The sequence below is a fragment of the Canis aureus genome, chromosome 11, assembly GCF_053574225.1.
Source record: "Canis aureus isolate CA01 chromosome 11, VMU_Caureus_v.1.0, whole genome shotgun sequence".
Classification (NCBI taxonomy): Eukaryota; Metazoa; Chordata; class Mammalia; order Carnivora; family Canidae; genus Canis; species Canis aureus.
The window spans coordinates 22,532,495-22,557,514 of record NC_135621.1 but is presented as its reverse complement, the minus strand read 5'-3'; the positions used below and the strand labels follow the sequence as shown (position 1 = coordinate 22,557,514).

Here is a 25,020-nt window from a genome sequence, read left to right as displayed (position 1 = left end):
AGGGTGGACAGGAGGACGCGGGCTCTGGCCAAGGGCGGAGGGTGGCGAGCTGGGCCCGGGCCCCGGGGAGCTGTCGCTTCCCCGCTGACCCCCTGAATGGGATGCGGCCGCAGACTCCCCCGAGGCTGAACGTCCAGTGACCGGGAGGCCCACGGGCCAGACAGGAGCCAACAAGAAGCTGGCAGCGTAGCCCCCAGGAGGGAGACGCCCAGGTTGCTGGGGGACCGCCTTCCAGGGGACATGTACCGTGATGCCTCTTGGTAGTCCTGGGGACAAAGGACGAATCCGGCTCCCCATGGCCCCCCCGTGCTGGCCCGGAGGACACGCTGAGCTTCTGGGCCCCTTCGTCCCTGCAGAGGGTAGGAGGGTGGGCTCAGCACCATCACTCGGGGTGGTGTGACATGGTCACCCAGCCTCCCCGGGCACCTTTTGCAGGTGCCAAGATGGCCCCATGAAGCTCTGGAAGGTTCGCTGCCGAGAAAGACCCTGGGAATGCGTGGGGAACCACACGCCACCTAGAAGAGCGAGGCCTTCCCAGCTGGCCAGGCAGCCGGCATTCGCCCTGAGGGCTGGGCCTCCCCCACCCGGGGACACCCTAGGGCGCCCGCTGGGGCCTGACCTGACAGTGCTGTCCAGTGAGGCAGTGGATTCGCCCAGGGCCGTGCGGAACATGTTGGGCTCCTCGCTGTAGCTGTGGTTGCAGTTGAGGGAGCGCTGGGGCGGGGGTGGGGGGGGACACGGTTACAGGCAGAGCAGAGGCCACCCGGTGCAGAGGACAGCTCTGTCCCCACTGCAAGCCCCGGGCCCAGCACCCCAATGGCACCCCTAGCGGAGAGCACCTCCCCAGCCCCCCTGCAGCTTCCTTCATGGCCGCGGCGGCGGGTGTGGGGTCCTAGCCTGCGGCTGCCTTGTCCCCAGAGACCGTGGGAGATGGGGCCGTGACGATGGCAGACCCCGAGTCCTGAACTCTGCTCTCTTCCCAGGATGTCGGGAATGGCATCTGGCTCGATGCCCCTTTGTGGGGGACACGGAGGCCATACAGCTGCTCTAATGCTTGACCTAGAAACCCACACCCCCCCACCATGGGGTCCCTGGGCAGCGCCTACGGTCAGCAGGGTGGCCCTCGTGGTGGCCGAGTCGTCCGGGTGCAGCTTCTTCCCGGCAAGTGCCCCCTTCAGGTGCTTCCGGACCTCCCTGTTGAGCACGCAGTGGAACAGGAGGACGAAGAGACCCTGGGGGTGGGGGCGCTGCTCAGTGCAGGCACCGGGCCCAGGCAGCAGCCAGGGTCCCGTGGCTGTGGATGCCCCACAGCTCAGTGCCCAGAGCCAGCCCCGCCACTGGGGCCCATGCTAGGCCCCCCTGAGGCTTCTGCTGGCTCAGGGGAGGGCACAGGCAGGGCAGCCAGCGTGCCGGGGGCCAGCGGGGCCTCATCCCAGGCCACAGCCCTCGGGCCACCTGGTCCCCAACTTTCTATCACATGCTGGGAAGCTGGTGGTGTGAACGGCAAATGGCCAGCACCCTCCCTGCAGACACGACAGGGACGCCCTCTGACCTGCAGGGGAGGAGGAGCCCCTGTGTTGGCTGAGCCAGGGGTGGGGGTCCCAGGGGTGCCTGGGAAGGCCCCGGGCGGAGCCGTGCTCGCTGGGGGTAGGACCATGAGCTGTGGGGCATCACACTGGGGCCCCCCCGTGACCCTCCCGGGACCTTTCAGACAGCAGGTGGCACGATGACCCGTGACCTCCCGAGGCTGGCCCAAACAGGGGCCGCCAGGTCATGGGGCCAGCTGCCCACCTGTAAGCAGCTGCAGACGGCGAAGAGGTAGTGGAAGGCCAGCGCGTCGCTGTTCACGGCCAGCAGCCCCAGCAGCCAGGTGGCAGCGACGAGCAGCAGCAGGAGGAAGGCGGTCCGCAGCAGGGAGCTGCCGGGGGCGCCAGAGACTCTGGGTGCCCGCCCCCCCACACCTGCCCGCCCACGTATCCACCCCTCCCTTCCTTCCCCAAACCTTTCCGAAGCACCTAGACGATTCTCCAGGCCTGCGGCATCACCAGCAACCGGGAAAGTTCCAGTACCCCCGACCCCCACCCTGCAGGCCCTGCCTGACTCCACAGCGCGGCTTCCGGGGACCCCGGCTCCTCCCCACACCCGGCTGTCACCGCCCCGGCCTGTTCTGTCCCCATCTGTTAACACCCGGCAGATGAGGAGGACAGAGCTCAACCAAGCCTGCTCCCTTCGGCAAATCTACCCGAATGCTGCAGACCCTACCCCCTAACGTCTCTGGGGAGCAGAGCCCCCCCGCGGGTCCCACAGCCAAGATGCCCCGAGGCCCCGCGTGGCCGGCCCCCTCCTTCCCCCGCGCACCGTGCCCCGGCACTCCTGGCTTCTCCCCACTGCAGCCTGCGGACCTGTCCATGGGTGTCATCACCCCAGGGGCCGAGCTGGGGGGCGGCCAAGGGCCTGGCTGCGAGGAGACGGGCACTTGCAGGTGGCTCTGCTGGGCGTGCAAACCCACACTGGGCTCCCACCACCGCCGGTCAGCGTGGGCACCAACTTACACGACTCCCTTCCTTTCATAATAGTGGTGCTTTCTTTGGCAGGAGACCTTCGCAGACAGGACGAAAATGACTGTGTTGACCTGAAAAACAGTTTTAAAAGCCACGTCGGGGCAGCTCCTCAGTACCGCCACAGCAGACCTTTGAAGGCCAAACGCTTCCGAGGGTCTTTGCCCGCGACTGGCGGTGTGGCTGGAGGGAGAGGGCCCCGCACGCCCCGCCTGCCCGCCGGGCGCCTCCCGAGGACGCGGACGCCTCGCGGGTCCGAGGTGCAGACCTGGAGCCAGACGCGCGGGTCTCGGGGCGAGGCCTCAGCACCACAGATCGGGAGCTCTGGGGAGCCAGGGACCCCGCTGGCTCCCAGGCCCCGTCCAGCCCACGCACCCGGCTTCCCACATCCCCGGAATCGTGGGCGCTGCTCCCAGACTCACAATGATAACCGTTCCAACGGGCCCGACGAAGCTCCAGATCAGGGTGTCCCGAAGGGACAGCCAGCAGAAGTCCGGGTTTCCGTAGCCCTGGGGGTCCAGGCCCACCGCCAATCCTGGACGACAGGGCGGGGGGTGAGGGCCTCGCCCCGGGAGAGGCCACGGGTGGGCCTTCCCAGCCCCACGCACACTCCACACGCGGACCACGGGGACCGGACACACGCAGCACGTCCGGACCACACAGCAACCTCCACCCTCACACGCTACAAACCACGCACACACCACATACGCCACATACAAAGCACACTCGCTGTATACAGGACGTACACCACATACACCCGTGCACACTACACACAGAGCACACACCAACCCCCTCCACCCCCACACGTGCCACATACATGATACACAGACCACACGCTACACAGCAGGTACACACACCACACACAGACCACAACCACACGCACAGAACACACACACACACACCACATGATCGTGCACACGCCCCCCCCCCCCCCCCCGATCAATCCACACGGTGGGCAGACTCCGAGGGTTGGCATTAAGTGCCACAGACAGAACCCACCCCCGGCTCTCAGGGGATGCATCTCCCCAGCAGGCACTGAATGATCACGCTCGTGTGAACAGACACAAGTGCCGGGGCGGGCTGCCTCTGCTGGGCCAGTCACGCCGGGTGCCAGGGACAGAGGAGGCCGGAGAGCGTGTCCGCCTGGGCCCGGGGGTGCGGGTCCCCGTCGTGGGCTCCCATTGGGCCCCATCATGCAGATTCCCCAGGCGGGGGTCGGCTCCGTCCAGGCCACCCCAGCGGGGTGGCGTCCTCACCTGTGATGATGGCCGGGATGCCCCAGCCCACGACATAGTAGAACCTCATGGGGCCGGCGTCGATGTTGCGCACCTCGGTCAGCATGCGGTACACGTGCAGGCTCTCCACGAAGGTCCACGCGAAGGTGCTCATGTAGACGTAGTGCAGGCCGATGGCGATCACCGTGCACAGGAACTGTGAGGGGGAGGCTCGCTCAGCGCCGGCTGAGCCCACACCGCCGCGGGGCACCGGACAAACGGCCTCAGGGTGCGGACAGAAGGGACCAAATCCGACCGCTCTGCAAACCTGAGGCTACGTGGGTCTGAGAAGGGGAACCGCGTGAGCCGGGTTTTTCTGTGGGATTCACCCAAGAATGGCTGGGCCATGAGTCACACGTCTCAGGCTCCCGGTGTGGACCGGTGTGGTCCTCCCCAGGGACCCTCCCCAACCCGGACCCGTGCCTGGGGAGAGCGCAGCTGGGCAGGGCGGGGGGGAAGTGTAGGCAGAGCCGATAGTGTTTCCATTAGAAGCTGGAAACTTGTATTTCTGGGTCATGGTTCCGAATCCTTAGCTGCAGGCATTCGAAGGTGAAGGAAATAGCGGAGGCAGCGGCTCAGGTGGCGGGCCCCAGGCTGTGGTCCTGCCGTCCACCCACCCCTGGACCCTGGTGTGGTCTCCGGGGTCCAGCAGGTGTGGCCAGAGGGACTGCGGCGCCTCCTGCTTCCCACCACCCCCCCCCCATCCAACCTGCGTGGACCTAAAAGAGCCCCGCGCCTCCTGCGGAGAAGACAGGGGCCGGAGCATCTGCTCTGTCCTCAGTGCCACGGCCGCACCTGCCGCCGCTGCCCAGGTGCCCGGAGGGAAACCCAGCTGCCACGGGGCAGCCGAGGGCCAGCGTCCCACCCTCTGCAGGCCTTGGAGGGCCAGCCCCGTGTCCCCGGGAACAGGAGGAAGGCAGCGACCGCGAGAGGCTGGGGACACTGTGCAGCCCCATGGAGTCCAGCCTGAGGCCATCAGTGTGACTCCAGCGTGAGGAGCCGAAGGCCAGACCTCCCAGAGCTCCGGGCCTTGGTCTAGGGCGGCCTCACGCGGGCCTCCTGGCAGGGGCCACGCTGGCCAGGGCTCCCCAGGCTGCCCAGCGGGAGGTGGGAGCAGGGGCACCTCCAAGGTCCCAAAACGCTGGGCAGGCGCTGGGGAAAGGGGGGCACTGAGACGGGAGGGAGGAGAAAGCCCCAGCCCTGCCCTGCTGACCCCCCACACCCCGGCCAGCACCTGCCACTCCTGGCCCCGGCTCCACCCCCACTCCTAGGCCCCCACATCCAGGTCCCACCCCTCACGGTCACACCCACATTCCAGCTCCTCCTGGCTACACCTACATCCAGGCCCCGCCCCTCCTGGTCACACCTACACCCTGGTCACACCTACAGTCCAGCCCCTCCTGGCTACACCCACATCCAGGCCCTGCCCCTCCTGCCCTGCACCCCCACTCCTAACTACCCCTACATCCAGGTCCCACCCTCCTGGTCACACCCATAAGTAGGCCCCGCCCCTCCCCAGAGCACAGCCAACCCCTGCTCCTCCTGGTCCCACCCCTCCCTAGGCCCCACCCCACACCTGTCCCTCCCTCGGGCCACACCCATAGTCCCGCCCCATTCCTGAGAGGGCCTATGCAATCCCGGTTGCCTTAGCATCAGCGCAATGTCCCAGGGTGTCGGTGTCCCTGCCAAGGAGATACCCCCACCCCATCCAACGGACACAGGCGTGCAGGACACAGGGCCGCCACCCTGACCCAGGCTGGGGGCTGCTCTGCTCAGGTGCCAGGCCAGTGAACCCTGGGGGGAGCGGAGCCACCTGCTGCCGTGTCAACCTGCACAGGCCGGGTTCTCCCCAGAAACGGGGCCCAGAGATGCGGGAGCACCTGGCCAGCACAGTGCAAACCAGGAACTCAAGTGGAAGAAAGGACAGCGTCTCACGTGATGCCTGGACAACTGCCCTCTGCCTCGGCCTCGGCGGAGTCGGGAGGCGGGGGGCTGCCCTTGCCGATGGGGAAGCGAAGGGTGAGCCTGGGGTGGGGAAGCCCCACAGCAGACACCCCCAGGGGCACCGCATGCAAAGCACGGTGGCCTTGGGACAGGGGACAACAAGGAGGAGGCTGGCCAGCTTGCTGCCTTCAGTCATGTGAAAAGTAAACCCACAAAACCACTTTTGAAAAAAAAGAAGTGTTAGAGATACACTTTAAAACTTAACGGGGGGATCCCTGGGCAGGTCAGCGGTTTAGCGCCGCCTTGGCCCAGGGCCTGATCCTGGAGACCCGGGATCGAGTCCCGCATCGGGCTCCCTGCATGGAGCCTGCTTCTCCCTCTGCCTGTGTCTCTGCCTCTCTCTCTCTCTCTCTCTGTGTATCTCTAATGAATAAATAAATAAAATCTTTAAAAAAACTTAATGGGGCTGCACACACACAGACTTTTGCATGACACATACTACCTTTTCCAAAAACAGAACAAATGCAAAATGCTAATGCATAATAAGTCATTTCAACCTGCCAGTGATCTCGGAGATGAAAAACCTGCCCCATAGATAGGACTGTGGGTTCACAGAAAACCCAGGCGAGGTGCCAAGTCCCTAGAATCCCACGCGGCCAGCATTCCTTCCCTTGGAGCTCGGCAGCTGCGTCGCGGGCAGCGGAGGAGTCAGTGCCACTCTGGGGATTTAGCGGCAAGGGGTGGCACGCTGCGGACTCTGCGGTCCCCCGCTGGGACCACTCAAGGACACCCTTGAAGGCCTTTGAGACGAGTCATGCGGCTTCCCACCGGGCGCCTTCACCTGTCTGATGTGCTGAGGACACGCAGGGAGAAGCGCACCTGCCCGGCACCACACGGGGGAAGGCCCCCTTCCTCCCCCCCCACCCCCTCCCGGGCCCGCGCCACAGAGAGCACCCCGAGGGCGGCGAGGAGGAGGTCTGCCCTTGGGGGTCCATCCTCTGCCAGGCCAGTCCCGGCTCAGAAGCCCCCAAGGCTGGCTCTCAAGGTGTCTGCCTGTGTCCCCTCGCCTCCGCCTACCGCCCTCCTCCTGAGGAGTCTGGCCACACCAGAGGGTCCGGAGGGGCTCCCGCTGCCTGCAACACCCGAGGAGGAGGAGCTCAAGTGTGCCAGGGCCCTGAGGACCTAGCCAGAACATTCCCTCTTTGTCGTTTTATGCCACTTCCTCTCGGGCTTGGCCAGTCACCCGTCCCAGTTTTCATCTCACTCAGAGGCACAGGCCGGGGACCGTGCCTACGGCTCCTCACCTACGCACCCCCCTTCTGGAGCCCTGAGGCACCCCCCCATGCCCACCTGGCACCGACTCCTGTCCTTCTCATGCCCGCCGTCCCGGCTTTGGTTCCAGGCCTCTCCTCCACCCTGTGGACCTAGGAAGATGCCACCCTGGCCGCCCTTCTGACCTCATCATCTTCCCAACGTGCAGGCCCGCTCGTGGTTCTCCTTGGTACAACGCTGCCGGGCCGGGGCCCCCTGGGCTCTGGGTGACCGGATTCCCCAACCTGTCCCGACTCATGCTGGACCCCTCCCACTGGAAGGTCGGTCCTTCGGTCCTTCCCTGACCAGGCACAGCTGCGCCCCCTGCCACCCTGGCACCACTCTGGCACGTGACACTCATGAACCACCATGCGTGTCTGCGCCAGGAGTGGGGGCTCCACGGGCAGGGACGGGAAGGCCTCCTGGATTTGGGTCATTGGTGGGGGTAGCACAGTGACCATCAGAAGGTCCTTGCTGCACGAGGAAGGAAGAAATGACAGCTATGTCAACAGCACACGGTGGCAGCACCGGAAAGGCCCACCAAGAGCCCGTCGCTCACCTCGGGAGAGACGAGGATTAGGTGAGAGTGACCTCCGGACTTCCGGGAGTCCCCACGTACGCACGTGTGCTGGGCAGCTGGTTTCTCAGCTCCCTGGGGGACTGGGGTGCCCATTTTGTGATGGTCACACAAGGGGGCACACACAGAACCGTGTGCCTTGGGCAGTCCCTCAATCTCGCTGGTCCTGGGCGCCTCACCTGTGAGAAGGGACGCTCCCCCCTCCAGGGCTCCGGGGGGACTCAGTGAGCCCAAGCGTGTGCATACGGCCTGGGGTGCACGGCCTGCCCGCCCCCCCCCCCCCCGCCCATGCCCCCACGCCCTCCATCAGCGTGCTGTGACCGTACTGTTTTGCAAATCCCCTTCGTAATAACGGGAAATCTCCTCGCCCCCAGCCAGGCACTGCCAAAGCCACAGACCTCCCAGCTTCCCCGTGTCCTGTTCTTCCCCGTCTCGCGGCTGCACCACCACCTCACCTCCAAGGCCGGTCCCCGCCCGCTCCCTGAGGACCTCGCCAGGCCATCAGCCCGCCCCTCCCTCCTTCCCCAAGACCTGTCAGGGGCGCAGAGCACCCGTATCCCACAGCAGCCCCGCCAGCCTCTCACCCTCCTCTCCCCGCTCAAGGCCGGCCTACTCCGTTAGCGTCTCCACCACGTCACCCCCACTCGCGCCCTTGGAAGGTTACGTGTGAAACCCAAGGCGCCGCTGCCTCCGCCCAGGAGAAAGGTCTGCGGGGCTGCACGCACATTCTGGGGAAGGGGCGGTGGGGGGCCTCACCGGGTTTCCCGTCTGGGTGATCCCGATCACGAAGACCAGCTGCGAGAAGAAGAGCGCCCCGATGAGGTTCTTGTGGATGCTGTGCAGGTTGGAGCGCAGCGTCCGCAGCAGCGCGAGGAGGACGAAGGCCACCAGCAGGGCGGCCAGCGACAGCGACACGGCAGCGTAGGTGACGATCTTCAGGGGCAGGACTTCTCCGTGCTGCGGGCGGCGGGAGGGCAAGGCAGGAGGGCATAAGGGCCTCGGTGGCATGGAGCTTTTTGCACAGTGAAGGCACAGGGACATCAAGCTTATTAGGGCAGGAGCCAATGTGACCGTGACACGGCTCTCAGGCTGCCCAAAACCAACCACAAAAACCAAATGAGTTGTTGGAGGGGGAATAAAAAAAAAAGTCCTGGAGAGAGGTGGCGGTGGTGGCTGCCCCGCACTGGGAACAGCCCATCTGCGGACACGTGGCCAAGGTGTAGAATTTGTGTTCTGTGCATACTGCTGCCATAAAAAAAACTCTATAAAACCTCACACGTGAATGCTACTACCAAGGAGATGCTGGGCCTGCCTGCCCCAAATCCTGAGCCGACAGGGACTTCAAAAAGACTCTGAGAGCTGCACAGGGGTCCTACTGTCTCCTTCTGCAAAACAGAACCCAGGACCCCGCAGAATTTAGGGAACAACCAGCATCGGTTCTCCAGCAACTCCCAGAAAGCGTTGTTCTGAGCTCATGACTCACGTAGGACTGTGAGCCGGGCTCCCCAGGGAAAGGCTGGGAGCCAGGAGGGGGCTGGGATGGGGAGGCCGAGGGCTTGAGGTTTTTTCCTTCCACACTCTGGGGGCCCCGGAGCTGCACCTGCTGCTGGGAGCTCTGGCTTGGAGGCACCGGGGCAGGGAGCAGCGAATCCTATTCTAGTTTGATTTCTTCTCCCTGAGTTCCAGCTTTCTCTGCCTGAGAGTCGCTCATGGCCCGCCCAGCTCGCTGGGTAGGGGAGGACCCTAATCCTGCCCCTACGTGGACCGAGGCCACTAATAACTACCCCCCTCCAGGTCAGGACCTGGTGCTACTGGCTCAGAAGTGCCACCTGCCCCCGGGAGCTCTGCAATCAGGGCAAGGCCCAGGAGCAAACCCTTTCCTCTTGTCACCCTGGCTGCCATCAGCAACTCGGGGTGTCACCCTCCCAGCAATGTTACAGAAACCGGCACACCAGAGACGCTCTGGGAGGGACAAGGGCCTGGCCTCCCGGGACACATCCCAGGCCTGAAAAAACAGGTGACAGGTGAGGCCTACGGGCCTCTGTTCTGGGTGTCAGACACCAGCGTCCGCACATGTCCATGCCCAGGCTGCCCTCACGGGGGGCCCACTGCCCTATTCACCCTGCCCCCCGCGGGCTCACAGGGGCCAGCTCGCGTTCCCAGGCTCGGCGGGGGCGGGGGGGGGGGGGAGCCAGAGGTTAAACATTAGCCGGCGGCCTCGGTGGCTCCTGACCGAGCCCCCCCTTTTGTGTCTCTGGGCCAGCGTGTGTGGCACTAACGGGCGACACTCCCTTTGTTCTGGCCAGCCGGCTCTGCTGCCCCTTAAAATTTAAAGTGGGGTAGACACAGCACGGGAATCCTGCTTTGAAGTGAGGTGCATATTCCGGGGCTTTCTTTTCTGTCTGAGGCTCAGGGTCTCGCCGCCGTGGCGTTTTCATTTACAACCCAGCCTCTCTGAAAAGGGGTTGTGATCCTGGCAGATTGTGGCCAAGCCCCCCGAACACAGCTTGCAACTGTGGATTCGGTTTATTGAGGGGGCAGGTTTGGGGCCAGGCCGACTCTCCAAAGGGGCCTCATCCCTGGACACACTGTGCCGGGAGGGCAGGGCTGCCCACGGGGGCCGTGCCCACCTCGCGCCTGGAGACGTCCATGAGCACCGCAAAGCTGGTCGTGTGGCTGCACCGGCAGGCGACGTGGGTCCGGTTCCGGGACAGCAGCTCGCAGCCCTTGGCTGACCACCCTCCTGCTCCCCCAATGCTGCAGAAAGAAGGCAGGTGTGAGAGGACCCCTTCCACCCGGGGGTGGTGCGGCGTCCCTAAGACACGCACTCCTGTCTGTCGCCCGCTATGAGGACAGGAGCCCTTGGACCTGTGTGCACGCCCTTCCCCCTTTCGTGGCCGGGGAGTGGCCCCAGGCAACCCTCTGAAGCTCACGGTTTATGTGTCATCTCGCAGTAAAACTTAAACGGGGACGTCTCGGGTCGACCGCACGCCCCTTTTGTCAGAAACATCCGTCGGTTGTGAAAAGTGGCTGCTTTGTACTTAGTCTCTCTTTTGAGTCGAGGTGTTTTGAGAAAGAATATCTCACGTTCATTTTCCGCTTTCATCTTCAGGTTGCACAAGGTTTTATGGCAACTGCCTGGAAGCAGGGCCCAATTATCGCTCCCTTTTCCCTGACGGGAGCCCCAAATGACAAGCTGCCACGGGTGTGGCTCAGGCTCGGAGAGAGCCCTGCCCTCCAGGGCTCTGGGAAAATCAAGTACCTGCTCTCTGATCCTCAGTTTACTCATCTGTAAAATGGGGTGTGAAGGCTAATACGCGTCTGCCAAGAGCTCTAAGATCTGGGGAGGACAGGCACCGAGGAGAACAGAGAGGATAATTAGAGCAATAGCTAATTGCTGGGATCCAATCGGGCGCCTGTGAGACACAGCCGTGCCTCGCGCATGCCAAACAGACCTTCACGCTTCCCTCATGCCTGAAAGTGGGTCCTTCTTTCTCTCTTTTGTAAGCCGAGTGTCTATTATCCTCCAGACACAATGCTGCGTGCTCATTAACCAGAATTTGGAAAATAAAAGAGCTGCAAGATCTCTGCCCAGCCAAGCCTGCTTCCCAGCAGGAGCCCCTGCAGCCGGGCGTCTGCACACTCCCCCGGGTGCCAGCTCCCAGCACGGTGTGCAGCTGGAACCCCACTTGGTGGACAACTCCTCGGTCTATTTTGAAGCACGATGTGAGAGCACAAACTCTCAGACGCGCAAGACACCATCCTAGCTTCAAGCAGGGGGGTGCGGGCCAGGCCTCGGAGGGGCGAAACCAGCCCCAGCAGCCACTGGGCTGACCTCACGGGCAGGTGGCAGAGGCCAAGGACCCCCGTTTGTTAAAGAGACCCCCCCCACACACACACACTGTCCACGGAAGGGCCCCGGGCCAGTGTCCGAGTCCTGCGTCCTGTGTGCACAGGACAAGCCCCGCCTGGTCTGATGGTGGAATGCTGCTGCATCCCCGGCCCTGTCTCCATGTCGACCTTCTCCAGGGACCTCTGAGTGCCCGTATGTGTGTGTGCATAGATGTGTACATAGATATGTACGTATTTATTGTGGAACTCTGTGTAGGGGCCCTAGACACCCTCAGGACGAGCCTCCTGCCCCACGAGAGCCCGGAAGGGGCACAAGAGACCACAAACAAACACCCCATGAGACACTGGAGTGCTGGGGGCTGCAGCAAAGACCCCATGCCCAAACGCAGAGCTCCAGGGGGGGCGTGGAGGTGCCATCGCTCCCTCCTGGCTTCTCCCTTACGTGATGGAGTGGTTCCAGAACACGCAGACAGGTTTGGTGCGCTCCTCTGTCTCCAGCAGGACGTGCTCCACAAGGACGGGCCTCTCCAGGGGGCTGGGGAGTGGGGCCCCCTCACTGTACACCACCGCGCTCAGCACTGGCGTGTTAATGACAGGCCGATTAGGCAGCCTGGGGTGGAGAGGTGAGAACGCAGGGAAGGATGCTCTTAGCGGGCACTCGTCTAAACCCATGCGCGGACGCCCGGAGCACCCGGGGCAGATGCTGCTCCCAAGAAGGGCCCGGGCCGTGGCGGCGGCTCTGTCATTGACGGGGAGGGCGCGGGGGACTGGTCACCCCCAGGTTTCCAGACTTCAGAAACGTAAAAACGAAGAGAAGGAGGCACGTGTGTCAAGGTGTCGCAGCGCGTGATCCACAAACCGCGGAAAGCCTCGAAGCCACCAGAGGGCCGGAGTAAATAGAGCTCATGGCCGAGTCTCAGCCGGCCGCGGAGAAGGGTGAACTTGAGGACCACAGGCCCAGGGACGGGTGTGGAGAAGGTCTGGAAGGCCGACCAGTGAGGCTCCGGGGGGCGCCCAGCTCTGCTGCGGCCCCGCCATCCCCGGGGCAGTGTTCTCCAGCCCGTGTGGACCTGGCAGCTAGGGGGGCAGCCCGGGGTGCATGGGGTAGGGGCAGCCCCTCCACGTGGGATGACACCACTGGCCCGGGTGGCAACAGCGTCCGTGGAGGCCGAGCAGGGTGCATGCAGGGTGGGGGCAGCCTGGCAGCGACAGCAGGGAAGGTGGGGCCCGAAGCCAGACCCTCGTCCAAGGGAGCTCAGGGCAGGGGGCTGCATCCGGGGGCCAGGGTCACGGTGTGAAGTCCTCATACAGACGCATGGGCGGTGGGGATGTGACTCAGGAAAGCCCCCTGGAATTATCTAGAAACGGGCCTTACCGGAGGCTGCGGCGGTCAGGGTCATAGCGCTCGGGCAGGAGCTGGCCCAGGGTCCGGTAGATGATGACGAGGGCCACGGCGAAGCGGCCGGGCTCGTCGGGGTGCCTCTTCTGCCTCCTGAACGGGGCCTCCCTGTGCGCGCCAGGCCCCGGGGGCGCCGTCTGTGGTGCGGCCTTCCGAGCGGCCGGCCTCACCGTGGGGCTCTCTGCAAGGCAAGCGGGGCGTGAGGGTGGGGGCCTGCGTCCTAGGGCAGGTGCCTCCTGATGTCACAGCGGTTCTGCGGGAAACGGCAGGTGCTCCCTCAGGAGACTACACAGCGAGCCCCCACGGGACGCCCCAACCCTTCTGGGTGCGTGCCCCACGCTGAGGCAGGGGTTCCGGGAGACACCTGCACACCCGCGTTCCCAGCAGCGCGACCCACAACGGCCCCAGCGGGCCGTCAACCGACCGACGGATGACAGACGCGCTCTGTCCACGTGGTGGGACACGATCTGGCCTTAAAGACGGAGGAAGCACCACCACCTGCCCCAACTCGGACGAGCCCCGACCACGCCGTGCTCCGTGGAAGACGCTCAATCCCGCGTGACCCCACGTACGGGAGCACCGGGAAACACAGAGGCAGAAGAGGGGCTTCCGGCCGCTAGGGGTGGGTGTCTGGTGGGGACAGACCAGTGCTGGGGATGACGGTGGCAGCACCCACACAACACCAGGGATGGAGCAGACGTTGCCAAACTCTCACCCGGCCGTGCTCAGGATGGAGCATGTTCCGGGCACCTCCCCACGATTCAGGAAAAAGCAGCAGCGCTCACGGGCCCACAGGCTGATTCCATCACCGCAGGCAGGGGGCCCACGCGGGCTGCCCCAGGAGCGGGAGCATGCGAGAGGGACAGGGGGCCCCTCCTGTGGGTTTACGTCTCGTGCTTTTATGCCACATGAATCATGGGAGTGTTTGAAGCTGTTCGTGCTCTAGCGACGCAAGAGGCCAGGAGCAGCCCCCGAAGTACACACACTGGGGTGTGGATGCTTAAGACATCTTGCCACTGGGCACGTAACCACGGGTGCTGGGAGGCTGAGGCTTTCCCCCATCCCTGTGTCCATGCGTGGTCACAGGAGGGGGCCTGGCCACCCTCACCGCGTTCATTTTGTCGTTCACCCGACAAAATGCCCCTGGTGGCACGTCGTCCACAAGTCACCTCTGGGAGAATCCAGACCACGCAGCGCCGAGCTGCGTTGGCAAGCACGTGCTCCAGGGAGGGACAGGGGTCGTGGGAGGGGCGGGGCCCGGGAGACAAGCCTGCGGGGGGCTGGGGGGTGCAGTGGGGGCGGCTGTCCTCTCTGCCCGCGCCCCCACCACGCAGGGGGACACCGCACACTGAAAGGCCCAGCTCAGAACAGCTAACCGATCCCAGCAAAATGCCATCTGACCAACCGGTGTCCGCCCCTCTGACGTGGGCACGCGCACCTTCAACGTCCTCCTGGCCCTGCTCAGGGCCGATGACGGGTCAACACCACCAAAGGCTGGTCAGTGGCCCTGGCTTTGGGGTTAGGCAGGGCAAGAGGCTCTAAGTGTCTCAGGGGTCACTGTTTCCAAGGTTTGCACTGAGGCTTTCTGGAAGGTAACTGTGGTGGGGCGGGGGGAGCAGCTGGGGCTCCTTGATGGGGCGGCTGCAGGGCATTGCCTCCCAGCCCACCTGCTTTGGGATGCCAGTCACCTAACTGGCCTGCCCCCAGCTCCTCCTCTGGGGGGAGGCAGTGCAGCTGCAGGCTTTTCTGAGTGAGACGGCCAGGTGCTCCTCCACCAGGGCGACCCTGCCCAGTCCTCCGCCTGTGGGCCAGATGCCCCCCAGGGCTCAGACTTGACCTGGACGGAAGCAACTATTCCCACCCAGCAAGGACATTTATGGGTACTTGGCTCCTGGACGGTCCCAAAGAGTGGGGGCCAAATGAAGTGCTGACTCAGTGCCCCCCGCTCCTGCTGCCTCTCATCTGGTTGCTTCTGGAAGCAACAGACGGTCTGACTCCCAGCAGCCGCTGGCCAAGGCTCCATCCTCCTCCTCCAGCAGAGCTGCAGCCTCCGGGCAGCGTCACATGGCACTAGAGGGAGCAGTGGGCACACTGGACAGTGTCCCGGGTCATGGTGGCCTCTTGGAAGCTCTCACAGCCCAGAGCCTGCCCCTTCCCAGTGTTGCTCCGGGCCCCAGTGAATGGCCACGTCCAAAGCCTTAGCTTCATCCATGGCTCAACTGGCTTCACTGCATCCCCAAGGAACCTGCCAGCTAGTAAGTAGGTCCCGAGGGCTCCCCGTGGATAAGGCATCCAGGAGCACCTCACCCCAGTAAAGCAGGCAAGACGCATATGCCATCTGGGCCAAGGGCATGCCAGGTCACGGGGAGAAGAGGGGCCGGAGTCCAGGGCTGGGATGAAAGCCCGTGTACGGGACAGTCAGGGCAAAGAAGGATTTGGGCCAAGGTGGGAAGGTCAGTGTTTGCACAGGCCTGGCCATGCCCAAGGGGGTGGGTGAGAGGCCAGCAGAGGCGAGCCCTCGGAGTGAAGCCCCGGGGCTCTGGGTCACCGTTCCATACGTGGGGAAGAGACGCAGGTCCTCCAGGAGGGACACAGCCGGTGGTGGGATTCCGAGGGGCTGGGGGGCCAGAGGCACCCCCTCTACCTCCTGTAAGTTCGTCTACCCAGATCGTGCTCTGATTTTCAGCTGGAGGCTTGGATGCTTTTCCTCTGCTCCCCTGCCACGTGAGGAGTCAGGTGTTTGGGAAAATTGGAGGGGGGTTAGGTGACAGAAGCCAGGGGCCTGAGTCTTTTCATCAGTAAAAGAACTGGTGGGGTCCCCTACGGGGCGATGGTGCTGGCTAACCGGCAAGTTGAATGAAACACCACGTACGGGGCTGAGGGGGCCCGAACGTCGGCCAGCGGCTGTCCCAAGGACAGCAGGGCAGCCGCCGCCAGAAGCTTCTCTCATGGGACCTTCTAAAGCAGACTGGGCTCCTGGGTGTCCACTCCTGATGCCACAGGCTTGGAGATGGAGGACGACCCAGTGGTCAGTTCAGAAGCAGAGACACTGACAGCGTCAGAGAAAGAGGCTGCTTCTAGGTCAGGATAAGAAGCAACGTGTGCAGGCACCACACGTCCACCTCTCCCGACGACAGTTGGAACAAACCCTGCCGAACGCTGGAAGCCCACACCGACCCCAGGTTACAGTTTGAAAGATGAGGTCAGCGTCCAGGTGGATCCTACATCAGAGTAAGGATAATTAGGCCACAGAACCGACAAAACTAATTTCCAAAAAAAAAAAAAAAAAAAGTGTTTCAGGGACGCCTGGGTGGCTCAGCGGTGGAGCGCCTGCCTTCGGCTCAGGTCATGATCCTAGGATCCAGGATCGAGTCCCACATCAGGCTCCCTGCAGAGAGCCTGTTTCTCCCTCTGCCTCTCCCTGTCTCTCATGAATAAAGAAATAAATCTTTAAAAAAAAAAATGTTTCAAACTTTAAATTGTCCATTAGAGAATTTTACGTTTTCTTTTCTTTCTTTCTTTTTTTTTTTTTTTTTTTTTTAGAATTTTACGTTTTCAAGCATCCGTTATTTTGAGACATTTTCAGTAGCTGGAGTGGATCTGTGAAAAACACTATGCTTTAAGAAAATTCCAAATGTTTAAGCCACTTGGTAATATAGTCCTACCCCAGGAATAAAGAACTAGCTTGTTTATGGGGGATTCTAAAATGTCACAGACACGTAGAGACAGCTTTCCCCTGCACGTCGGGGAAGACTAGCGCACACGATTTAAGCGCTCTCGTTTGTCAGGTCATGAGTCAGCCAAGGACTTGCAAGAATGACTCGCCACCACCACTTGGATGTGGCGCCAGCCACCGCCCCCAGCGGGCCCTGCGTTCAGGGTAGGCATGCGACACGCACCCCCTCCCCCGAACACGCTCTGCTACTGAGAACCGCTCTGCTTACTATTGTAGGACCTCCGGGGGGCCCCCCACCTCCCGAGGGCAGCCGAGCGGCCTACGGGGCTTCACCTTTGCTCTCAGGTGGTTTGAAGAAGTCAGCCGAGAAGAACACCGAGGACTCCAGCTCCTTTGGGAACTCGTCACGGATGTCCTCAAAGCGCGGCACCCTGGCGCCCGTGAAGTTGAACGTGTCGAAGATGTCGACGGCCAGAACTGTGGGGACAGGTCGCCCTTGTCAGCTTCCCCCAACCACCTCTGGTTTCCAGACCAACCAGAGCCACTGCCCTCACCGACCACCGCTTTTTTTTTTTTTAGATTCTTAAAAATTTATTTATTCATGAGAGAAACAGAGAGAGAGAGAGGCAGAGACACAGGCAGAGGGAGAAGCAGGCTCCACGCAGGGAGCCAGACGTGGGACTCGATCCCGGGTCTCCAGGATCACGCCCTGGGCTGAAGGCGGTACTAAACCACTGAGCCACCGGGCTGCCCCTGACCACCTTTCAAACAGAATCTACTTCTACTCTTCCGTGTTCTCGAGACCTGCCAAGAGTCACACTGCTTTAGCCCTGAGCATGAAGTGAGAAATCGCGGTGGCTTCGGGAACCGTCTGGCTGGGGTGTGAGAAAGGGGCGGCCAGAGAAGCAGTAACTCTCTCCCTGCCTCTGCCAGAACCTGAGCAGGTGCTGGGACTGACCCCAGGGGCTACTGTGGGGGGACACTGTCAAGCCTGAGGCTGTCGGTCCCCCCCAACGTTGGCACTGACCTCCACTGCTCTAAGGAGCCTGGTGGTGGAGAGGCCAGCAGTCACCCCCACATGCCGCAGAGTGACCCCAGTCACCCCACTGAGCAGACTGGTTTCACACCCCCCAGTATGAAGGGTGCCCACAAGCCACCCACACGAGCAAGGGCTGGGTTCCCACCCCAGTGCAGGAAGGATGCTCCCAGACAGAGCAGCAGGGACACACCACAGGGGCTGCAGGCAGTGGCAGGCAAGATACTCAGCTAAGAACCACCTGAATGTTCCAGAAGGTACGAGGGTGTAGCCTGTCCAGCCCTGAGGTCAGCTCCACAGATCCTCCTCCAGGGCAGAAGAATGCCCGGTGTGGTCATTTTTTTGTGCCCCCCAGTGATGATGGGTGCTGAGCCCACCCCACCCCCCCCAGCACAGGGCAGGCCAGGGTGGGGGTGCTCAGGAAGGGCCTAGGACGTGCACATCTTTGGGTCGCCATGTGGGGGCCCCTCCCCAGTCAGCCCCAGGGGTCATATTAGGGATACTGCTTCCAGGTTAGGGCTCAGGCCCTCCCAGTGATGGAAATGCATAAAGCCGTCCCCCAGTGCCGCCCAAGCGCCCCCAACCTGGGTGCCTAGTAACCACGTGCAAGAGGAGAAAGCAAGGGCCCTCACTTATGGGAGGGGCCCCCACTCCACCCCAGGGACTGCCCACTCTGTCCGGGTGGTGGGGTGGGGGTTGGTTGAACCATCTGGGGCTTCCTCCCCATGAAGGAACCCGACCGTTTAAACCCCTGGACCTCAGAGTGGCACATCCTGGGCGCTGGGGTGACCTGGGTCACCAGGTATCTGCTCGACCTTCAGCCCCTGACTCAGGGAGGGCACACCACCCAGGTACCTGGCCAGCCTGTCCCTTGTCCTTCCCGGGCTCTGTGCCTCTCTGAGCCAGGAGGGCTGGACCTGCAGCCAGACCCCAAGCCCGCTTCCCCACAGCCTCACACCCGCGAGCTGGGGGGCCTGCAGACCGCCAGGGCCAAGCTGGATCTGGCCCGGACTCTTGGCCTGGGAGTGAGGTGTGTGTCTCCCTGGCTCATCTCTGAAAGGCTGGACAAGGAGGGTCCTGTCTCCCTATCTGCAGACACAGAAACAGAGGCCAGAGCCGGTGACCCCTTCCTACAGTCGGCCCCAGGAGGGGCCACACCCAGACCTGCACCCAGGGCCCGAACCTGGAGCACACCCATGGCCCCCAGCCCAGCCGGCTCACGCCCTTACTCATGTTGGCAGTGACGATGACGAAGGGCCTCAGGTAGGTCCTCCGCACGTTGCGCACCATGTTGCCGAAGTAGGCCTCAAAGCCCCTCAGCAGCTGCACCGCGCCCCCCTCACTCCGCTGGATCTGCTCCCACGCGGCCTGGGTGTCCGGGGCCAGGAGGGCACTGCCCGTGCGCACCACGTCCTGGTCAGACAGACAGATGGCGCTCAGCTGGTGAGTGAGCCGGCCCGAGGAGGCCGAGCTGATGCGGCAGGGGGCACACCAGACTCTGGAGAGCCTCAAGCATCCCGAGCATCCCGAGACCAGGCAGGTGGGATCAGACAGGGGGCGGGGGGGGAAGATCCTGGGTGTTTCCTATTTCAGAGGCTGGAGCCACCCACATGTCAGGGAGAAGCCCACATACACTCGGAGATGCGAGGGGGAGAAGGCACGGTTACATCAGAACCCCAATCGCACCGCTGCCCCTCTGCTGACCACAGCCCAAGGACACACTGCGGGCTACCCTGAGGTCACGCTCTTGACTCCTCCCCCGCAATCTCAAGGTTTATGCAAATGGAGCTATCCACAGGGGCTCTAACATGGAAACTGGGAGGAGAATTTCTGTTTGTAAAGAATCAAAAATGGGAATAAACTCCATCAGCCCAAACTCAGGTCTGGACTGAAATGGAATCCCAGGGGAACCTGCCTCAGTGTAGATAGAGACGTTCCCTGGGGGTCTCTGTGTGGAGGGGGAGGCTCCCCGGGGGTCTCTGCATGGAAGGGAAGGCTCCCCGGGGGTCTCTCTGTGTGGAGGGGAAGGCTCCCCAGGGGTTTCTGCGTGCAGGGGGAGGCCTGGAGAGGAGTCCAGAAAAAGCATGGGGCAATACTGCTCACTGCCCAGCAGTTCACAAACATCAGGACGAATGAGCATCTCTCCTCACCAACCATTCTGAACATTTCTTTGGGGCCGATTACTTAAACACAAAACATGATGGCCTCTGCAGGAGACGTCAAGGTCTCTGAAAGCAGGACCCCGAGGTGGGAGCAGAGACTCTGGAGCCTCCTTACAAGCTACATGCCCTGGGCTCTCTCTGCCTCCGTTTCCTAACCTGTACCACCAGTGGGGCAGTACCCATGCTACATCCCAGGACGTGTGGGGAGTGAGTGGCTAGTTCACGTAAACCACACGGAACGCCGGCCAGTACTATCGGTCTGTTGTCAGTGACCAGGCTGTCCCCACCACCAAGACCGTGACTCATCCGTGCCCTCGCCCAAACGCCCCTAGCCCTTGCAACCAGTCTCTCTGGTCACGGTGCTGACCTGGCGCGGGTGCAGAGACGGAAGCTCCCGTCTGAGGAGCTGAGGGTACGGGCTGCAGCGATCTTGCACAGCTGAGCACGGACCTCCAGCCGCCCCTCGCGCCCCCTCGGGACCCCCGGGCCACAGCTCAGCCTCAGCCCGTGGGGCCTCCCCAGGGCCGCCTACCCTCACCTGGTGGAAGTCGGCGTCCCGCGTGGCCGCCAACTCGAAGCCCTGCTGGCCACTCTCGTGCAGGAGGACGCGGGCCAGCAGCTGGTAGGCCGTCCGCACGTCGTTGCCGAAGAGCGCGGCCGTGTGCTGCGTGGCGTTCCGCAGGGCCTTGGCCAGCCGCAGCGACCCGTCGCCGTCGATGCGCGTCTCATTACGGCTCAGCTTCTCGTTCTGCGCAGGAGGAGCAAATGACAGGTCTGCGCCCCGACCGCGGCTGCCATGCCCCTTCCTGTTACTCAGAAATCCCTAACGTTCCGGTAGAAACGTCCTTGGCAGACGAGGACTTTAAAAAACCCCAAAGCAAAAGTGAACTTTGGCTGTTCCCTAGGGCACCAACCGGGCGGGGCTGCCGGGCTGGAGAGCGCCAAAAAGAGACACCAGGGAAGAAGCTGGAGAGAAACCTGTGGTGACAAAGGGCAAGCTTGGGGGCAGTGGGTCCAGAATATGGGGGACCCCATGTTTCCAGATCCAGATGCAGGGCCGGTCCTGGCAGGGGGAAAAGCAGCTGCGCCCTGCGGGGGGCGCCCGGAACAGATATGCGCGATGTTCCGGAGTCGGCCCAGCCCCTGGCCTCAGGATCCCTCTGCCACCTGCCCCCTCCCTAACCCCCCCCCCCCCCCCCCCCGCACGCACGCAGGTCCCTAAGGCACGGGCCTACCATGGCTTTGAGCTCCAGGAAGGAGACAGTGGTGCAGTTAAAGAGCTCCGCCGGCAGCCAGCCCTTCTCCCCACTGCAGTGTCGGACTGCGTTTCCTAGGGAACAATGGAAGGGACAGGGGACCCTGACACCCCAGTCGCTAATGATGCTCGTCCATCTGTGTGCGCCGACGCCCGGTGTGTTCGGTTGAGGTGCGATCCCCAGGCATGAGGCCTGCCCCTCGGCCAGCCCCGGGCCAGCCGGGCCCTGCGGCCACGAAGCCCATGCAAGCTCTCTCCCCGTGCGTCCGAGGCCACGTCTGCAGCTGCCTGACTTGCACCATGAGGCCCAAGCCGCCCGGGGACTGTGAGCAAACATGTGAGCACGCCCACAAAAACAGAAACGGGCTCTGTCGTTGAACATCCGTGAGGCCTGCGCGTCTGCCACGAATCCGACTCGCAGTCGTGTGCTTCGGTTTGTCGTCTCCCTGGACCTCCGGACACCCCTCGGGGCGCGGACGCAGCTACCACCCCCACTTTACAAAGAGAACCCCGCGCTGGGAACAGTGAAGCAGCCTGAGTCCCGGCCACTAAGCTCGTAGTAACGTTTGCATTATGGCCTTTCCGGGTTTTGTCATTTATTATTAAGGAAAAGATCTAATTTTCCCCCAACACTCCGGTAAAGAAATTTTGTTGACACAGGACATCCCGTGAGTTCTGATGCCTCGGCCAAGTCTCCCCCACGCCTCGACCGACTGCCTGCCTGGAATGGATGCCACAGGCCACGGTACTTACCCACGGAGCCCTTGGGACACGGCACCGCTGCTGGCTGCCCAAACTTGGTCTGCGGCCACCAGATGCCAGCCTCAAAAGCGCGGGGACATCCGTTGTAGATCACTGGGGTACGGGGTGGGGAAGGAAGGCTGCTCAGCCAGGCACGGCCGTGCCCACAGAGACGCAGGGCTCTCCGCGTACCCCGCCCCCACCAAGAACCGGACGCCTGCATCTTCTCTCATCGGTGTTAGGTGGGGAGGGGGTGACCCAGGCTCTGACCCGCGGCCACCAGCAGAAGGCCCAGTGGACACCGTCAGACCGTGAGGTCTGACACACACGCAGACACGGGCACGCATGCACGAGCCCAGCACACTGTCCCTGCGATGTGGCCTGAAGGGATCATGGGGCCCCTCGGACCTTCACAGCCGAGCGTGGTGACCTCAGCGAAAGGGTTGTCACAGCGGTTGCACTGGCGGCCGATGACGCCGGACTTGCAGACACACTGCCCGGTGTCCATGTCACAGGCGCGGCTGTGGGAGCCGTGCGGGAAGCAGTCGCACGGCAGGCAGGCGTCCTGATCCGGGGGCCTGTAGTAATTCTCCTGTGGGAGCCAGAGTGGCGCATGGGCTCCGGGTGCGGGCGGAGGCTCTGCTCCCGCGGGAGGCTCCCGAGCGCGTCCCGGTTACGGCTCGGCTCGGCTCCGGGGCCTCTGCCCGTTGCCCTCTGCCCACACCCCTCTGCGCTGGCTTCCCGGGCGCCCGCCGTGCCAGACCGGGCAGGTGCACTGTCCAGGAAAGTACCCCTCCAACTTCCTAGCCAATACTTGTGGACCACCCGCGGATCTGTCCCAAAAAAGATTGGATTCGAATGGAGATTTATGTACAACGATGGCCCTTGCAGGCTATTTTATTGTGAGAAGTCAGAAGCCACCTGAAGGTCTACCACTGGGCAGGTCAGGGTGACAGTCAGGAGCATGGGCTTAGGGTTGCAAAGTCCTGGGTTTGTGCCCATCTCGGACGTTTACTGGCCACACGGCCCTGGCCAGGCGACTCAAGGGTCCCCTGCCGAACAGTGGGATGGGCTGTGCATTGGGCAGAGCCACGGCCAGTGTCCAGGCTCCTGTCAGGCAGGGACATGGAACCGTCCCCACAGGGGGTCTGACCATGTGTGTTAGTACCTGGCAGGAGGAGGTGCCTGTGCGGGTAGGGATGCAGTCAACCCTCAGGGCTGGCCGCCTGAGCCAGGGGTGGGGACGGTGCCTATGGGGGTGAGGACGCAGGCGGGCTCACCTTGCATTGGCACTGTCCGTTGGTCTTGTTACAGTCGGGATCGAAGCCTTTGCTGACGGCACAGTGGCAAGGTCCGCACACGGGGTTCCCCCACCAGCCTTTGGGACACGGAAGGTCAATCCTGTTGGGGACACAGGACAGCAGAGGGAAGGTGTGCGTAACTGTCCTCGGAGCCAGAGGAGGACAGTTGGGGGCCGGGAGCCTTAGCTGGCTTGCTTCTGGCCCCTCTGTCCCCCTGGAGTGGCCTCGGGTCCCCCCTGCTGGTCCCCCTCTCCCATGACCCCTGAGAACCCCAGACTCGAGGGGCCCCAGGTCTGGAGAGCATCTACTACAAAACTTAGTTCTAAAATAATTTGTTTGCTCATGTTTTCCTTCTGCCTGGAAAGCCCAGGTGAGTACCCCAACCTGGGCTTCCTGTTAGCACAACCTTACCACGTTCCACACGGTGGGGACTGCACTCATCTGGGTTCACCCTGTCCCAGCCCCCGCACGATGGTGCCTGGCTCACGGACTGCGCTCAGCATTCTGCAGCCATGGGCTGGGCTGGGTGGCTTCAGAATCATGACACAGACCCAGTCTTGCCCTCGAGGGCCCCACACACCCTGAGGTGTGTGACCCTGAAAGTCACGAGGTCAGGCTCGCCCCTCCCAGGCTCGGGCCGCTGCCTGTCGCTGTCACCTGCAGACACCTGTGGGATGCACACCCTCAACCCAACCAAATCCTTCAGGCTCCTCCAGACAACGTGCCGCCCTGGGTTTACCGCCGCAGTGAGTGCATGCCAACCCCCCACCGCCCAGCAGTCAACCTCTCCTGCTCCCTCGCTCACCTGGCAAGCAATTATTAAGCACTGATGGTATACACTGCAGGGGCATAAAAATGACTGTAGCAGAAGTGCTCCGGTCACCTGTCCGTGGATCTGCCTTTGCAGCAGGGAGGGCCCCAGGGCTTTGGGGCCCCCCTTCTCCCTACTGCCGACTCAGCCCTCTGCACCTGCAGTGCCAGCCCCTGGGGACACTGTCAGCCTCCCGGCCACCCCTGGACCAGCTTCCTCCGCCACCGGCTCCTCCTGAGCCCCACGCGGCAGCCGGGACCCTCGGAGGCCCACACTCAATGCTGCCGTGTTTCTGCTGGGCTGCCACGGGCCCATGCTCTGCTCCAGGCTTGTGGGGCAGGTCCCTGCATCCCAGCATCCCCCCTGCTCCGTGCATGGCCCCAGATGTACGAGTATGCTCTGGGTTTCCGGCGTGCAAAAACACTCAGACGGGTTGAGTTCGAGACGCTCCGTGAGATTCTTACTCACTTCATGACCAATTTGGGAAAAAAAAAAAAAAACATGCCCACAGGAACCACAATGACACATATCTTTGCGCAAAGTGACTGGGAGGAGAAAACCCGTTAGGGGAGGAGCGGTGGCCGGGCTCTGAAAGGGGGGCCCCTTACTTGTTCTGGCAGTACTGCCCGTGGTGGCTGGACCCGCACTCGCACACGTAGCCCCGCGGGGAGCCGGGCTTGTGGACGCAGGCCGAGACGTGCTGGCAGGGGTTCAGGTGGCACACGTCCACGCACTTCCTTCCAAAGTACCCTGTGGGGACAGGCCAGCATGAGCACCACCCTGAAATCCTCCTGCGACATCACGGGTCCCCCCCCCCCCGAGCCCGAGCCCGAGCCCCGAGGCGGACACGTCTCCAGCAGCCTGGATCTTCACCGTCCCGCACTCCACCGCCATGGATGGAGGGGGTGGGGGCGCTCAGCGTCACGGGGAGCACAGCCCCTCTGTGGGTCAGGGTGCCCCGGCCACCCCAGGTCACACGGTGGGCAGAGACCAGCAGAGCAGCATCACAGCACCTCAGAATTCAGGGGCGACCCCTCAAAGTACACTCTTTGAAAGTGTGGATTTTTCATGAATTCCTTCCCACACCTCATCACGTGCCCTGAGGATAAAGCTTGGAGTGTCC

At 62.9% G+C, this 25,020-nt stretch overlaps 1 protein-coding gene across 1 annotated transcript in view; it reads right to left on the bottom strand.

Moving 5' to 3' along the window:
• Nucleotides 1-25,020, bottom strand: part of CELSR1 (cadherin EGF LAG seven-pass G-type receptor 1) — a 133,474-nt gene that overhangs the window by 4,048 nt on the left and 104,406 nt on the right. Inside the window, exons 15-33 of the mRNA XM_077915838.1 lie at nt 24,506-24,647; nt 23,066-23,186; nt 22,194-22,377; nt 21,798-21,899; nt 21,025-21,119; nt 20,328-20,537; nt 18,857-19,040; nt 16,925-17,068; nt 12,892-13,096; nt 11,959-12,126; nt 10,295-10,421; nt 8,421-8,621; nt 3,815-3,989; nt 2,981-3,093; nt 2,553-2,632; nt 1,792-1,918; nt 1,107-1,232; nt 620-714; nt 247-350 (exon numbers count right to left, since the gene is read on the bottom strand). Of these exons, the coding sequence (XP_077771964.1) occupies nt 247-350; nt 620-714; nt 1,107-1,232; nt 1,792-1,918; nt 2,553-2,632; nt 2,981-3,093; nt 3,815-3,989; nt 8,421-8,621; nt 10,295-10,421; nt 11,959-12,126; nt 12,892-13,096; nt 16,925-17,068; nt 18,857-19,040; nt 20,328-20,537; nt 21,025-21,119; nt 21,798-21,899; nt 22,194-22,377; nt 23,066-23,186; nt 24,506-24,647 (2,703 nt within the window). The remainder of the gene's footprint in view (nt 1-246; nt 351-619; nt 715-1,106; nt 1,233-1,791; nt 1,919-2,552; nt 2,633-2,980; nt 3,094-3,814; nt 3,990-8,420; nt 8,622-10,294; nt 10,422-11,958; nt 12,127-12,891; nt 13,097-16,924; nt 17,069-18,856; nt 19,041-20,327; nt 20,538-21,024; nt 21,120-21,797; nt 21,900-22,193; nt 22,378-23,065; nt 23,187-24,505; nt 24,648-25,020) is intronic.